Genomic DNA, 15970 nt, shown 5'->3' with positions numbered 1-15970 from the left:
ATACCCTATACACGCATGGGATTGAGATGGGACTGAAGTGCTTTTTAGTGTGTGTTTGTAACAGATGGCGGTATATGATATATACAATTAATATTCCAGTCCATAATAGAAATTAAAATACATAGAGCTAAAAACTAACTCAGCTGTTTCCGCACTTGAAATCATCTATATGAATATACAAATATATATGAAAATGATATGATACTATATATACTGCTTGTATCTTTCGGAACTCCCTTTACATTCTGCATGCAATGATTTGTATGACGACAGATCCATTGCTCCTCTCAGAAAAACTCCTATATAGTACGAACTGGTCATACATTTTTCCACCATTCCATTTGTATACGTTTTTTCACTTTTAATGTAAGCATTCATATGAGTGATATATGTATATCTATAAATAAATAATACGCTTGCCATGTCTCACAACATTATATTATTATACCATATAATTTACCATAGAACTTGTTCTCCTTCTGCCTTTACTCACATTCCTACGACTACGTAGCATCTTCTAGTCGTTCATTGCTCGCCTAGTGCATTTCTACTGCTCTTACCTGCGCACTGCAAGTAAGTATTTGAGCATTTCTTTAGAAACTGCGCAGCGAACCAGTTTGTTGTAGGCAAACTCACACTCTCTCCCTCTCTCTAGCTTCTCTCTTTTCATCTTATCATCATTTATAGCCCGCTGTTTGATTATGTGTTTCATTAATTAACAAAGCGAAGCTGGCTCTTGAAGAATCTAACTAACGCCGCATAGTAGATGCGATTCGATATGTCTGATTGTCTGGTTATATGCATCGTCCACACACAGCGTGTCAGCTCTGCCCCTCTCTCTTTTGCTCTATGCCTATCGCTATCTCTGTTCAATATTTTATTTATATTTTTCTTTTTGCGAGCTTCAAAAAGGAGGCATGTGTAAATCTTTGGAGATTGAGGCTCGCTGCACCGTAGGTGCCAGCTTGCATGTTATGTTACCGACTTGCCGACTACCGAAATCCTACAGTCGTCTCCGCTGGGAGCCAGGAAGACTCTCAGCCCGACTGGCTCACAATGTGCCATAAATTTATGAGACTAGTAAATGGTAGTCGTACTATCTGTGGTTACGACTCCAGTGCCGCGACGGAGGGGCCAGCTAGCTACATTATGTTGCCTTTGTTTCTGGTGCACATTACATGACATCGGGAGTTATATTGCAAGCGTATGCATGCCATTTAAAAGCAGATAAATAAACTTAATGCCAACTCGAATGCAGCCAGGAAAGAGGAAAACCCAACCGGGGACAACCTGTCAGACACGCAGACCGCAAAGTGTCGTCTATATATGTACATACATGTACATATATGTTTATATATAAATATATATATTAGTATGTATATATAGATATGTTTATGTGGTTGTTAGTCGACATCCCGTTGAGCAGCTGATACTAGAGGGCTTAAACATGTCAGGAATTTGGCTAGCCAAGCATCCTATAAACGGGTATGCATCCCAGATGCCAGGCAAAGCTTTGAATATAGGCAAATATTGCAGAGAACTGGGCACAGCTGGAGTAGCTATAGTTTGTCTTAAGAATGCAAGTAATGGAAACTATAACTATATACATTAAATAACAATCTTTGCTATATAGTTAATAACAAACAGAATCCCGCTACTTTAAATTACTTTAAATCGACTTGTTTGGGCCAATTTCAGCAACTTCTTTAGTCTTTAGTCTTTAGACCACATTCCTACTCCCATCATTTTGTCCAAGTATTTGTTAAAAGTTGCTCCAAATCTTGTGTTGCGTGCCGTAAACAATCATTTAAGAGGTCTTTGATTTTGTTTATCCTCAACGATAGAGCGCGTCTGAGAGGAAGCTATAAATAACAATTAATTGTATTATTAAACTAATTCGAATGAAGACGAAAGGCCGTCAGTCATGCAACAATAAATTTTGATACACCCTCCTCTCTCTCCCTCTCTCACTCTCTCTCTCAAACTTTGACTTTGGTCAGCTAATTTACATTTTTTGCTGGTTTTCAAGGCAGAGACTTGGGTAAAAGGTCGTTGTGCGAACATCGCTTCTAAAATTGTGCCTTCGGGCTGCCAGGCAACGGAGCCAGGACTCCTTGCAATCAATTATTGGAATCAAAGTCAATGATCAGCAAGGAGCTGCCGCTGTCGCTGTCGCTGCCACCGCCTGAACACGCAATGCCCCAAAGTGGTGCGCGAAACTTTCATCCAAGATGCAAATAATGACAACAATTAGTCAGGAAAAAAAACTTAATTCATTGCGTGCTTGCGATGCAAGAAGCTGAAGTCGAGAGTAACTAAATAAAGTTGAATGAGAAACTTTGATCAAATGATGCTATTAGATCTATATCATATCATATCCATTATACAACAAATATAAGTACTCCTTCAATGACCTTTTCGTTCAGTAGTAATTGATTTGAATTTAATAATGATTCGTATGCCACTCATTCTCCGAAATTTTTAATGGTATTCAAAATGAATGGCTTGATATAGTTAACGTCGGTGTAGACGCCCGGATATTTTGCGCTGGCACAGCCAATGCCAAAGGAGACAATGCCACAAAGCTGTTTTTGTCCTGACGCATCCTTGTAGACAAACGGACCGCCCGAATCGAAGGTGCACGCGTCCTTCTTTCCCAAAAGGCTGGCACAAAACATGCTATTGGTTATCTCAACTGCAAATTGCGAGGTGGAAATTAAGATAAGCAAAATCAAATAAGGTAATTGCTGGGAGCTGAACTCACTAGAGGGCTTGTAGACTTGCTTGCACTTCTTTTTCTTGATAACGGGCACACTAACAGATCTCAAGGTTTGCTGCGCATGGGTGCCATCAGGATCAGTTAGACCCCAACCGAAGACAGTGAGAACCATACTCGGTAACAATTTAGTTTTGCACAGTTGGATTTTTTTAATTTTTTGGTCCACCAGCGGTGCGGCTAGAAGCAACACAGCCACATCCATATTCATTCTGAACTGATCAAAAGCAGAGGGTATTACATAGTCTTTCAGGGCAGCCGTGGGACCATCGTCGTTTAGATTAGAGACGCCACCCTTGACAATCCACAGTGACGTCGTGGTGCGACCAAGAAAACAATGAGCAGCGCTCAGAACAATACGGTCCTTCAATAGAGAGCCCCCACACACAAAGCTGCCTTCATAATGCAGCGAAACAATAAATCCACCGACTTTTTCAATCGTTGTCACTTCGCCACCGATTACACGCTGTACTGCAGGTGGCATCACAAGATTTCGCAAATTCGAAAATTCCTCAGCCTTGACCGGAACTTCGGTCTGAGGCGGAGCATTAGCCCGAACCTCACACTCAGGACTCAGGCCAAGTTGAATTAGTGCAAAGTATATCACGAATACCACCCGCATTGAAAGTAACTAATAAACTAAGTTCACGAAAGACTTTTTACTAGATATGATATTCTTACATAAACTGTATCGAATGACCACCCCGAACCGATTCGAAACAGTTAAGTTGCAGCTTAGGAAGAAGTTCGCAAAGAAAGTCAAGTGGAAAGTTATTTACAAATTGGTTTTAATTGACGTCAATTGGAGAAGCATATGCGTTTTTATTAAAAGTACATATGGAAAGGGCACCCCTCTCAGCATCTATCCCCAACTAGGAGAAACTTAAAGGCCTGATCTCCTTGAACAGTGTGCGTATGTAGTGAATTAGCTTGGGATCGCGATTTCTTACATCAGTCGCCTGTGGATACATTGAGTTGATCAGGTGATGCACGTCCGAATAGACCTAAATAATAGAGAGGAAGAGAAAGAGATAGAGCAAGTAATACGCTTGCAGATAAATGTTAAAGGTTTACGAATACCTACTCCAATGTTGCGCCAAGTGAGGTGATAGCTTAGCTTAATCACATCGACATCATCCGTACATGCCTCAGAGACCTCCACAAATGTTGAGTTGTCGGGCGTTACGCGAATTGTGACATCCGCACCATCGTTCACATCCTTGGGATTACGCAGACAGAGCAATATATTGCGGCGAGGAGCCAACCGATTCCAGTCGCAGCGATAGAACTTGATCAGCTTGCAATGGATGGCAAAGGCATCGTAGACATGCAACTCAGTTGCCAGATGCTTCTGCGAGAAGTAACCTTTCTCAATATAGTAGCAGGCATCGTGCGCTGCAAATATATTGATATTATTCTCGCAGAAGCGCTACAGAAAAACGGATTCTCGATTAGATATGGACTATAAAAGATCTCATTAATATCTGTACGATTCTAGTTTAGCTTACCCTACGCAACTCAGTAAAGTCTGATGTGGGCTCTTTGATTTCCAGATACTTGATCGGATTGGCAACATATTCCTCAATTATCTTTGTTGCGTAACCCCGGATGCCCGCGTTGGTTATAAACAGGACGACGCGCACATGATAGGTGTCCAATGTAAAGATGATTTCGTTGATACTAAAAAAATACGAACAGGAGAAGGAGTTGGGCTGAAGAATTTATTGAATTGAAGAATTAAAAGCTAGAGCTAAGCCAGAAGATTACAGAAATACCCTCTACCTGTAAACCATAAAACAAATTAATAGGGCTTCAATAGAGCATATCTTACTCAAGGATACTCTCCATTTACGACTAGGTAGCTATTTTTAGCGGACAAACCTGTATGGTCTCAAAACTCGACAGATAATCGGCAATGCTAATATCCTCTAATATACAGTTTCCTAGTTTCCCAACTTCACTTACTTATCCTTGTTGTACTGCAGGGACCATCCTTTGAAGGGAAAGTGCTCGTAACTTTTGAATGCAAACCCAAATACGCCCAATCGATCTGTTTGTATCTTAAGTGTGCAAGATTCCGGTAAGAACTCGGTGTGTTTTATGTATCTAGTGGTCCAGTGCTTCACTTTGGGTAGCTCTTTTTTTGGCCTCAGGGACTCCTTAATTGATTTTTTGGGGGTCTCAGAATCGTTAGAGGTTACGCTATCTGTTTCGCTCCCTGACCGTAAATCAATGGAAAGATGACCCGAGTGGGACGATCGTGAAATCTTTAGGGATGACATTGGTTTACTGTTCATTACGGACATGCGATTTGAATATGACTTTGTCCGCATATCTGACTGGGCTAGCCGTAAACCCTTAGTGCCAAAAGACTGATCCATTATTGCGTTTGTACGGGTCTTATACTTTTTTTCAATTTCATCTAAGGTGTGCATTATCCCAAACAACGTGAGTTTTGTGGGATCCGTCGCATCCTGTGTTTGGCTTGTACGGCGGACTTTCACGTGTTTGCTTTTCAACAAATCTATATCTGAGTCTTCAGCGGGAGTTTCGAGAGATATCGATGGCCTTTCCTGATCGAAAATGGGAAATAGTCTTTCGGGCCCTGTCTGCTTATCATAGCTGAAAAACTCTGGTTGCTTGTCTACTTCAACCACCTTGGCCTCTGCGTGATGCCGACGCAACAGCGTGCAGCCACGCCCAGCTCTCTCGGCCACTTCTTCGGTTCGCTCCAAGCGGAACTCCATCGGAAACTTGAACGAGGACAATACACGAGGTATACAACATCGTACCAGCTCATGGACTTGAAGGGGAGTCAGAGGCTTTCCCTGCTTACCGTCCACTTCAAAGTCATGCAATTCGCCTCCAATGTTTTTCGTGAAGCGCGTAACGTTGTTACGAAGTACACTTATGACAGAGGGACGATAGATATTTATAACATTCATCGACTTTCGCTTAATGAGCGTCATATTAGGTCTGGGTATACGTTCGTCTAAGCCCCCCGATGTTCTCTTTTTACTCTTCCCAATTTCCTGACCTGTCTTTGACGTTGAACGTTTTTTATGTTTCTTTTTGTGTTTGTAGACTTCTCCAGCTCCAATCGAAGCCTCGTCTGACTCATTATCGTCAATCTCCTCTTCGAAAAACTGACATACCACGGGCTCCCCGAATAGACACAGCATCTTTGGCAGTCGGAAGGTCACACAGAAATATGAAACCTCATCTGGGGCCAGTTTTAGGTGTCGATTCTCCGGTGATTCCATTGCCTGGGTATAGTTAAATCGTGACTTAAGACGCGTAGATCTGCGACTGCCGACATCTGCTCGCACATCTTGCTGGGTATATAGTATTCGTCCATCCTCGTGCAGGGTTATATTGAACTTTTCAAATTCCTTGTGCATGGGCTTTCGCACAAAGTGCATCGAATAGAGGCCTCCCAAAATATTATATTGTCGTAAATTGATCTGTAACACTGTAAAGTTAAATCCCCAAATTTTGATATCCTACATTCTTCGATTTACCTCATCAGGAGCCAATTTCAAATTTTGTGGATTTAGGAACTGATTTAAAAAATCGTCAAACTCCTGTTGCTCTTGCTCGATAAACCTCTGTAAGGGATCAGGAAACATACCCTCTGGTATCATTTCAGGCTCCCTTAAAATCCTTTTCGATAAGCGTTGCTCAGAGCGCTTTGACTTAGCATCTTTTGGGCTCCTAGATTTGTTCGCTCTTTTTTCCACTAACCGTGCTGCCGCTTCTTTTTGGGCCACCTCTCTAAGGTGTTACTGTTAGTTGAAAATAGAGTTTCTCACATCAGATTGCTGCGCTCACTCACGCCGTATATTGCTCATATTCGGTTAACCTTTGCTCTAATGCTGATATTATTTTGTCGACAAGATTCAGCTGCATCAGCCATTCGTTGACCAGACAATCGTCGATGTCCATTATGCCCCCGTTGATATTCACCACTCCATCGATGACCTGCTCATAGCTCTTCGCTTCCTCCGACAAATGATCGAAAAGGGTGTGGACACAGCGCAGAGTTAGATTGTCACATAAAACACTAAGCGGTATCTGCACCTGGATGCCCACACTGTCCAAATCGGCCACTATTAGGGGTAGTCTGCAAAGCCAAATCAATTCAATTCAAAGCGAAACTCTCACTCTTGTCAAAGCTTACTCCATGTACTCGAAGCGCACGGGCACATCGCTAAGCCACCAGACTTGATAATTGAAATTGGGACAATTGTAGGAATAGGTTTCCTTTATCCCATCGTATGACCTGAGAGATAACACTTGTAATAGTTGTCAAGTTAATGTATAAGCTTACGTTCTGAAGGCACTCGGTGCTGAAACAATACGGTAGGTGAGCTTATCAAAGAACACATCGATCTCCCGACTCAGTTCTGGACGCACCTGCAAAGGGTTTTTGATAAAAACGTTGGAAATAATCTATCGCTCTCTAACAGTTCCATAATGGACAACTTTATCATAGGTAAAATTAATTTAAGGACTCAAATCAAATTTCCAATCAGCTTGATACTTGAAGCACTCACACATAATACTTCAATGATTCGTTCGGTTGATAGATTACACAAGTCGTGCTCGTTGTTTAGCATGCATTCAATGCGTTCGAGAGTAATGAGTATACGTGACACAGCCTCCTCAAAGAACTTGCCGATATTGGGCCGAAGTGTCTCCTGAAGTGTCTGGCGCGTCAGATCCTGCCGGAAGATGCTCTGCGAGAGAACGCAGCGTTCATCCACAGCCAGTTCCCAATTGACCGTCGACTTCGTCTCCAACTCCTCGAAATAATTCAGTTCGGCAATCATTTTACGAATATCAGGCGGGTCAGATACCCGAGGCAGGCCATCACAGTCGATATAGCGCTTCCATGCCAGCGCCTTACTCTGCTCGTACTGCAGCTTGTTGTAATCCTCAATTGACTCTAAATAAGTAGGTGGAGCTTTAAGGATTGTGGCTAGTTTGTTGAGACTCGACACCGACCCGTTATAAAGCTCAGGCAGACTTTCACATCTTGTATCCTCTGCATGTGACGAAGCTCCCGTGCTTGCCAGTCTTGTTCAGAGATAAACGGTAGATCTTTGAACTCATTCGATCGAGCTCTACTCGGTGGTTCTTTCTTTTCACCATTTTCGGTCGGTTTCTTTGAATTTAATTTTACTTTTTTATTCATTTTTATTGGTTTTTATAATTTTTATTATTTTTTTTTTAATTATTATTTACATTTTTTTTTTATGCTTATCGATACATTTTAAGATTTTTTTTGATTTTTTATTTTATTTTTTTATGTTTTGTCTGTGTGTACGTGTGTGTCTGTGTGTGTGTGTTTTTATGAATAATTAAAAAACTGACAGTTAATTCTCTCAATACATTTTTACTCGTTTATAAACATAGGGAAGTCTGTAGAAAACAACTATAATACTATGAAAAACTCATTACATGAATTTCGTTAAGCATCCGCTTGACCTGAAAGAGCAAAAGCGGATCCTTGTTCCTAACGTCCGTAGCTGAGGGATTCATTGAATTGATTGCCTGATGCAGATCCGTGTAGTTCTAAAATGAGCTCAAACATTATAAATTTGTACTCAAAGTACTCGACCTCTTTAAAACTTACACTCATATTACGCCATGTATTCTTAAAATCAAGCTTTATAATATCCAGATCGTCGGAGCAGAGTTCCGATACTTCGACAAAGGTAACATTATCGGGTGTAATGCGCATTGTGACCTCAGTGTAATCGGTTGGGTCTTTAGCATTCTTCATGCCAATCAGTAAATTACGTCGCGATGCCAGACGATTCCAGCTAGAGCGATAGAACTTCATCAGCTTGCAATGTAGAGCCATAGCATCGTATGTGTGATCCTCCGTGGCCATGTGCTTAACCGAGAAGTAACCGTTGTCTATATAGAAGCACGCATCGTTTTCCGCAAAGATATTTATGCCCTTCTCATAGAAGCGCTGGAAAACAAATCAACTGAATATGGAGAAGGCACAGAATGAGAATGATAACATACCCGACGCAGTTCACGAAAGTCGGTAATAGGAGTCTGTATATCCAAATACTTGACCGGATGTGCCACATAATTCTTGCTTATATCCGTAACATAGCCCCTAACTCCTGCAGCCGAAATGTAGAGTATAACACGTGCATGAAATGTGTCAACGCTTAGAATAATTTCATCATTGCTAAAGCAGGGGCGAAAAAAAAGAAACATTTTCAAATGAGATACAGGATATAGTACAGATACTTATATCTTACTTTTCTTCGTTGGGTTGCAGGCTCCAGTCACGGAAAGGGAAATGCTCGTAGCGCTTGTACGCAAATCCAAAGAGGCCCAAACGATCCGTCTGGATGTTCATGGTGCGTGCTTCCTTGTCAAATTTGTAAGAAATTATGTGCTTGGTTGTCCAGCGTATGACCCTTTGCTTGGGCTTCTCCGCCTCTACTTCCTGTTCTTCTGGAGTACGCGGCACGGTCTCTGGTGAGTGGGCTTCCTCCACTTCGTCTGCCATTGTGGTGCGGCTCGATTGGGCGCCAGTCATAACTGTGGAGCCTAAGTTACTCGGTCGTATAGCGGTCATATGCTTGCTCTGTATTCGAACCGTTGATCTCGTTTTAGCGAACGATATGCCAGTTCGTGAATCCGAGCTTTGCAGTGCCTTTTTCGGTGGCTTTTTGGCCGTAAAGTCAGACTGAGACATAATGTCAATGTGCCTAGTAATGTATCTGGTGGAGATATTGTCAAAGGTTTCGATCAGGCCATACATGGACTTCTTGTCATAATATGGCTCATCAATATCACCCTCAGCATAATGCATTCGCTCCACAGCCTCAAAAACGGGATAGACCCTTTCAGCTGCATGCTGTACGTTATAATCGAAATCCAAATCGCCAACAACAACAGCTTCCTCAGTATCGACGCTGCGTCGCCTGATCAAAAGATTTTTCGGCTTTGGTCGATTATCGGACTGCTGCTGTTCGAGCTCCTCTCTCACTTCCAATGGGAATTTGAATGAAGACAATATCCGTGGCACACAATATCGTTCCAACTGCCGGATTTTCTGATGATCCAATTTTTGCATCAAATTAAAATTTTCGACCGGCACCACACGCTCTCCAGGCAGTAGCTTACGGCTGGTTCTTAGCAAGGCAATCAGCGTGGGCCGAAATATGTTGATTGTTGAATTTGGGGCACGGCGAATTTGAGTCAATTGTGAATCCTCGATTACCTGGGCTGCTGTCTGCTGCTGGGTGGGCAGTGTGCTGATCCTAGATTTCTTTCTCTTCGCGACCACTTCCTTTTTTTCCTCAACTATTGATGTTTCCGATTTGACCTCCTCCATGGTATCCAGGTATTGGCAGGGTATGGGCGTTCCCCATAGACAGAACTCCCGTGCCATCTGTATGGTCACAAAGAAATATGGCAATTCATCGTCCTCAAGCATATGGGTCTTGCGCTTCTGTTCGTCCATTAACATCTTTGATCGCTTTGTCATCACTTTGGTTGCTCTGGGACCAAATCGACTGTCACGATATGAGTTAAACAGATCGGCCACAACTTCGCGCTTAATGTGCAGTAGTCGTCCGTCCTCGTGCAGGGTGACATTAAACGTCTGGTAATGGGTATCCGTCGGACGACGCACGAAATTGATTGAATATAGGCCGCCTAGCAGTATGTGTTGCCTCAGATTGATCTGAAAGTTCAATTGATCCAAGTGAAAATTTGATTTCAGAAATGATTGAGAAATTTACAATATAAACATGAATGAAAGACAGGCTACAGATTGTTAAAACTTGTAAAACAATGGATAAATTGTAGCACCCATCTTTTGCATTAGGCATACTTCCTTCGATTCAGGACTTACCACGTCGTCATCTATTTTGAGATGTCTTGGATGGTATATTTCATCGAGCAGATCCAAATACTGTTGCTGTTCGCGTTCCAGGAATGTGCTATACGGTTCGGGCAACATACCTGGCGGCACCAGAAGCGCTTCCTTGGGCGGTTTAGGTATGACGATCTTTGTCTCTTTGCCATCACTGTTCTTCTTTTCCTTGGCGGCGCGCTCCGTTCGCTCGGTGATGACGCGCATTATTTCCTCATAGATCTCACGTTTCTCAAGCAAAATGGCCAATAGTTCCTTTTGTATGTCCAGCTGCATCAGCCATTCGTTGATCAAGCATTCCTCGATATCCAAAATGCCCGCATTGACGTCCACATTGCCCTCCGGAATGGGTGGATCGAAACTTTTCGCATATTGCGAGTAGTTGTCGAAGTTTGAGTGAATGCAACGCAATGTGAGGCAATCGTGGAGCACGCTGAGCGGCATCTGAACACGAACGGACGTAGCAGCCAGCTCGGCGACCATTAGAGGAGCTCTAAGGACAACAGCTAAAACCAAATGGGATTGAAAATAAGTCATATACTCACAGCAATTCCTCGAAACGAACAGGAACATCGCGCAGAGCCCAGATATCTATGCCATATCTAGGGCAACTATGACTCCAGGTGGCTACCAGGCCATCCAGAGAGCTGTAAAATAACCTTTAGCTAGGACAACAAATATAGAGTACTCATAAGCAAGCCTTACTCCATGTAGACGCCATCCATGCGTATTACCCGATAGGTCATACGATCAAACGAGTCATCAATCTCATGTTCAATCTCACGCCGCGCCTAAAACAGAATTATAGGATTATCGATTGTGAATTGGTATTGTGAGCTCACTCACTTCCATGATCTCCATTTGACGTGCAAAGTCCACCCGTTCCATTTCAATAGCCGTATCGAGCATGCGATCGATCTTGTTGAGCGTATCCAGAAACATGGTGATGTCTCGCTCATATTGATCGCCTATAGCATCGTTGAGCTGCTCCTTGACCGTTTGCCTGGTTAGATCTTTGCGGAATATGTTCTGTGTGAGTATGGTACGATCGTCAACGGACAAGGTCCAGTCCACGCTCCGCTCCGTGAAGAATTGTTGATAGTAACGCTTCTTCGCCAGAAACTGGCGCATTTCGGGTGGCAAATATGGGCGTGGCAAGCCGTCACAGCGTAAAAAGTTTTCCCAATGCTCGACAGCGGAGCGCTCCTCCTCCAGCCGATGGAATTCGAGTGAGGATTCTGCAAAACGACAAGTTATCGGCTATCGATCATCGAAATTATCGGCCAATCGTTTGCTTACCCTTGATAAAGTTGCAGCAAACTTTAATTTCCTGCAGCTTTTGCATATACTTCTTCTCCCGCTCCTTCATTTCCTGCACGCTAATCAGCACCCCCGGACCTTCATCTTTGGGTTTAACCATCGTGTAAAAATTGTGTGTGTATGTGTGTGTTTATGTAGCGTGTACCTGCCTCTATATGCGTGTGCGTTTAACAGTTAACTTATATAACATGTAAAAGGTTATATGTATATGTATATGTGTGTTTGTGTTGTCATGACAATTAATTCATGATCGGGTCTGTTATACCTTGTCGGAACGAACCAAATCGAATTTGAAATTGGAAAAGTCGAACTGCAGACGCGTGTTTCCATCTCCTACTCCTGCTCCATGGTCATAACTCAGCCAGCATGTGGGTGCGGTTGGTCAGGCAGCCAACTCCTCGCCAACTCCTGCTCCTATCTCCGAAATTTATTTGGGCCTCGTGCCAGAAAAACTTGCGACTTATTTATGCTTTTTGTGCAATTTTCTATTGCAACTGCGAGTAGAGAAAGTGTAGCTAGACTCTTGGCTCGTGACTCGTAGCCAAATGTGGAAACGGGGAGCGAACAAGGAAAGGTGCAATCAGACGTGTGCCGAAATAATAAATACTCAAAGAGCGGAGATAAGTAAAGTGTCTATAAATCAAGTAAAAGAACAGAAGACAGCAGAAGCCGAAAAGTAGAAAGATAAAAAAGTAGAATACTGGAAAAGTATAATAGGTGCGATTAGATGAGAGAAAGAGAAGATTGAAGATTAGAAGAGTAGAGAAGTAGAAGAGCTGGAATTTGAGTGGAAGGAAGAGTAAACTAGTGGAAGAGTAAAAATATGAAAGACTATAAAAGTCGAAGGATAGAAGATAAGAATACATAATGAAATAGTAGTAGAAGTAGTAGAAGAGAGGTGTAGAAGATGGAAGATATTTCGCATATGTATATACACATTTCATGACATAATTAAAATGCTCTTTCGCCAGGGTATTCGTTAGACAATGGCTCGTTCGCAATCAATTGATTAAGTTTTATGTCGCATTGTTAACCGAGCCATTTACATACGCTTACACGATTCGTCGTCGTCGGAGACAGACATGAGCTCTGAGCAGAGAGCTGCGTCTGATCGATTACATTGATGAATGAATTTCAGAGCAACGACTGGACGACAACGACAACTCCCACACAGCTGCACGCAAGCTCGAGAATCGCATCTATAGAGCTTGGTTTCTGCCTCCTCCCTTTCTCGGAGTATCTCTGTCTGTCTCTAGCTGCGCCTACTATTCTCTTGAAATTTATTTGTTGCCAGTTGTCTTTTAAATAAATTTCTTGTCAACCGTTCACACACAACTACGTCCATGTGCATGTTGGCCAACCAGCGTCCTCTTTTGTACAAAATATCCTGTATTCAATGGAATTGGGTTAAAAGGGGGTATATTGGTTGAGAACTTGTAAAGGAATATATTTCGGAATCATTAGAACGAGCTGAACTAAGAGATATATCTATATCAGAGCAATAGAGCATTACAATAATACTAGTAAGAGAGGGAAAGAGAGAGAGAGAAAGCGAGAAGTAAGTGAAAATATATTTTATATAGATTCTACAAACCTATGTATTTCTTATTCTACATATACATACATATACGCATGTCTTTATATAGAAACATTCACTGAATAGCAGTATCTAATTTACAGGGTATTTCTGTGCGTCTATCAGCGCATCTAGTCAGCTGTCTTAGCTGTTGGTCGTAACATTCATCAGTTGTTTAGGCTCTGGACTGCGTCTGTAATAAGTCACTCCGCTTGACAAAGACAAAACATTTCAAATAATTTAATGAACTTGACAGACATCTCGTTCCCCCATTTGTTGCAAATACTTACGTATGTCTATATGTACATATATAGTGCCAGCATTTTTTTGTTGGAATTGTGGGGATTACAAAATGAGAGCCAAATAGTTTTGACACCTATTGGCAGCAAATCAATTGAATCGAATGGGGTCCCAAGATAAACGCCAATGCAGTTGAGAGTTAATGACGAGCAAATCATTTTGCCTAGCCATGCAATCATTCAATTATAAGCAGCTCCATGTTGCAGCTGCCCCACGTTGCAGGCAGCAAGCAGCAATCTGCAAGTTGCAAGCTGTTCGATCCTTAGCAATTTTCTCGAATTGGATGACTAGATGACTAGATGACTTGGAATGACTGGATGACTTGGCTGACTTGGCTCTGTCTTGGCTCTGACTGGACTGACTTCGCAAAGAGCCACCTCACGTAGTTGTCTGATGTCCATGTGGCATGCAACATGGCTAACAAGCGAGCTGACTCCAGCTACACACAGCTCCAATTCAGCTCCAAGTGGAGCTGCAATTTGGTTCATTGCTGGCCAAAATAATTGACATCTGTATAGAAGTTGTTTGCCATTTGATTTGCGGCTATAATCGAACAAGTGCAACGGCAGCCGATTACGTTGCCAGCGAGTGAGAAATTATGCCAAAATCAAATGCTGGGAAAGTGTATAACAAATGCACTCCCTCGCCGTCTCCTCCTCCTTCTCCGTCTTCTGCTCAACACTTGCCACATAACTTAACGACTGCCTTATCGGTTCGAGCTGCGATTAGAAAGCGCTCAGAAAAATGTTGTCCATGTTTCACATTGACAGCAACTTGTTTACCGTTTTTACTCACTCTCTCTCTCCCCATCTCCCTTTGTCTTCCTCTTCTTACTACTTTTTTTTGTAAATGTTTAAACAATGCTGCAACTTTTGGCATTTACATGAGAATCGCTGCTGCTCACAGAAGACGAGAAAAAAAAGCAGCTGAGCACAATATGAGCATAGATTCTGTTCGCCCGTTGCGACCCAAGTTGTGGCAGCTGCCACAAATTGAGTCTAATTAATTTGCAGCGAACTGCATGACCAACTTTCTATGCCCTGCCAGCCAGTTAGGGCATTGCACTTTACTCAAGCGGTTTGTCCCTCAACCAAACATGGCAGCATTACCATAAAGAGATTCTGTTTTATGATCTTCCCGTTTTAGACTTTTGTCCAGTCTTCTGTGGCTTATAAAGAATTTGATTTATTAGCTTGAATTTCTTATACCATACAAAATGACAAATGCGGACAGGCAGAAGCTCAACTGTTTGGCTCTTCACTTCTCAAAATTTTCGCTAATTATTTACTCAAACAGAACCTAGAGGCCCCACATGTATGCCTTAGCTTTGATAGCTCTGCGGCTAGTGTATAGACTTGGCTGCATTGACAAAAACTTTAGTTAATTTCTTAACGGTAGATGCATGTTTTTCTATGTTTAAACAATGCATTTGAGAAAAAGCTACAGCAAACAACAACAACAACAACAACTAACAACAACAGCTAACTACAAATTTGTTTAGTCTGAAAATCTATGCAAAGGCAATTTGAATAGCCGAACGAGCGAGCATTCAGCTAATGCCTCAGATATGTAAATTAGAAAAAACTAAATAAATTCTTTGCCCAGTCGCCAGTTGCCAGTTGCCAGTTGCCAGTTGATTGGCTTAGTCCGAGGAGCATACCCATCTCGAACCGAGAGCCCCAGACCTAGGCCCAGTTTCTCATTTTCCCAGTCCAGCTACGTTTGCTCTTTTACTTAATTGTTGTCTGTCTCTATCTATCGCTCTCTGTCTCTATCTCTATCTATGTCTTTCGATTTCTTTATTTTGATTTTCATTTAAAATTTACATACATTAAAAGCGCACATTGTTTGTGGCATCTGCAGAAGCCAACGCTGATGAAAAGTGAGCGTGGAAAGCGGCCAAAAGAAATAAAATAGGAATGCTCCGTTCGGCCAAAAGAAATAAAATAGGAATGCTCCATTTGGCGACAACCGACCAGAAAATACATTTACATTTTTTGATGTTGAATTGTCCAAACGATTTTAATGATGCCGACTAGTATATTTAGCTGCATTTAAGCGTAAGGTGTTTGATCTATAGTTAAGG

At 42.1% G+C, this 15970-nt stretch overlaps 3 protein-coding genes and 1 long non-coding RNA gene across 8 annotated transcripts; all 4 read right to left on the bottom strand.

Annotated features, from left to right (window-relative positions):
* Positions 1-2410: 2410 nt before the first annotated feature.
* LOC6586583 (seminase) lies at positions 2411-3418 on the bottom strand. Its single transcript, XM_002012158.4, has 2 exons — positions 2765-3418; positions 2411-2695 (listed from the first exon to the last, which is right to left on the bottom strand). The coding sequence occupies exons 1-2, from the start codon at positions 3396-3398 to the stop codon at positions 2466-2468; spliced, it is 864 nt and encodes a 287-aa protein (XP_002012194.1). The 5' UTR covers positions 3399-3418; the 3' UTR covers positions 2411-2465.
* A 129-nt stretch (positions 3419-3547) lies between these two features.
* Positions 3548-7990, bottom strand: LOC6586582. 3 transcript variants are annotated; one of them, XM_032733317.2, is made up of 10 exons: positions 7784-7990; positions 7333-7724; positions 7107-7192; positions 6957-7058; positions 6612-6899; positions 6298-6550; positions 4742-6240; positions 4285-4456; positions 3857-4205; positions 3548-3780 (listed from the first exon to the last, which is right to left on the bottom strand). In XM_032733317.2, exons 1-10 carry the CDS (start codon positions 7971-7973, stop codon positions 3728-3730), a joined length of 3384 nt encoding a protein of 1127 aa, XP_032589208.2. In that variant the 5' UTR covers positions 7974-7990; the 3' UTR covers positions 3548-3727. The 3 variants fall into 3 exon arrangements, with proteins under 3 accessions (XP_032589208.2, XP_002012193.3, XP_032589210.2); XM_002012157.4 differs by having other exon boundaries at positions 3861-4205; XM_032733319.2 differs by lacking the exons at positions 6957-7058; positions 7107-7192; positions 7333-7724; positions 7784-7990 and having other exon boundaries at positions 3861-4205; positions 6608-6714.
* A 164-nt stretch (positions 7991-8154) lies between these two features.
* LOC6586581 lies at positions 8155-12273 on the bottom strand. 2 transcript variants are annotated; one of them, XM_044010034.1, is made up of 9 exons: positions 11988-12273; positions 11535-11926; positions 11394-11479; positions 11234-11335; positions 10668-11181; positions 9061-10496; positions 8816-8987; positions 8415-8759; positions 8155-8353 (listed from the first exon to the last, which is right to left on the bottom strand). In XM_044010034.1, exons 1-9 carry the CDS (start codon positions 12106-12108, stop codon positions 8222-8224), a joined length of 3300 nt encoding a protein of 1099 aa, XP_043865969.1. In that variant the 5' UTR covers positions 12109-12273; the 3' UTR covers positions 8155-8221. The 2 variants fall into 2 exon arrangements, with proteins under 2 accessions (XP_043865969.1, XP_043865970.1); XM_044010035.1 differs by lacking the exons at positions 11234-11335; positions 11394-11479; positions 11535-11926; positions 11988-12273 and having other exon boundaries at positions 10778-10936.
* Positions 12274-13614: 1341 nt separating this feature from the next.
* On the bottom strand, positions 13615-15267 carry LOC122757534. Of its 2 annotated transcripts, none has more exons than XR_006357593.1 (3): positions 14667-15267; positions 13875-14603; positions 13615-13795 (listed from the first exon to the last, which is right to left on the bottom strand). It is a non-coding gene; the product is annotated as an uncharacterized LOC122757534 (long non-coding RNA). The 2 variants fall into 2 exon arrangements; XR_006357594.1 differs by having other exon boundaries at positions 13615-13777.
* Between the last annotated feature and the right edge of the window lie 703 nt (positions 15268-15970).

Source organism: Drosophila mojavensis, unplaced genomic scaffold (genome assembly GCF_018153725.1).
Source record: "Drosophila mojavensis isolate 15081-1352.22 unplaced genomic scaffold, ASM1815372v1 contig_74, whole genome shotgun sequence".
In the NCBI taxonomy this organism is placed as follows: domain Eukaryota; kingdom Metazoa; phylum Arthropoda; class Insecta; order Diptera; family Drosophilidae; genus Drosophila; species Drosophila mojavensis.
This window is presented reverse-complemented; position numbering and strand designations above follow the sequence as displayed.

Coding starts and splice junctions, on each gene's coding strand:
- LOC6586583 (XM_002012158.4), bottom strand. CDS start 3,398: ATGCGGGTGGTATTCGTGATATACTTTGCACTAATTCAACTTGGCCTG. Junction 2,696..2,764: donor GCAAGTCTACAAGCCCTCTA/GTGAGTTCAGCT, acceptor CGCAATTTGCAG/TTGAGATAACCAATAGCATG.
- LOC6586582 (XM_002012157.4), bottom strand. CDS start 7,973: ATGAATAAAAAAGTAAAATTAAATTCAAAGAAACCGACCGAAAATGGT. Junction 6,900..6,956: donor GTGCGCTTCGAGTACATGGA/GTAAGCTTTGAC, acceptor TTGGCTTTGCAG/ACTACCCCTAATAGTGGCCG. Junction 6,551..6,611: donor GAATATGAGCAATATACGGC/GTGAGTGAGCGC, acceptor GTAACACCTTAG/AGAGGTGGCCCAAAAAGAAG.
- LOC6586581 (XM_044010034.1), bottom strand. CDS start 12,108: ATGGTTAAACCCAAAGATGAAGGTCCGGGGGTGCTGATTAGCGTGCAG. Junction 11,480..11,534: donor GTCAAATGGAGATCATGGAA/GTGAGTGAGCTC, acceptor ATTCTGTTTTAG/GCGCGGCGTGAGATTGAACA. Junction 8,354..8,414: donor ATACATGGCGTAATATGAGT/GTAAGTTTTAAA, acceptor AGCTCATTTTAG/AACTACACGGATCTGCATCA.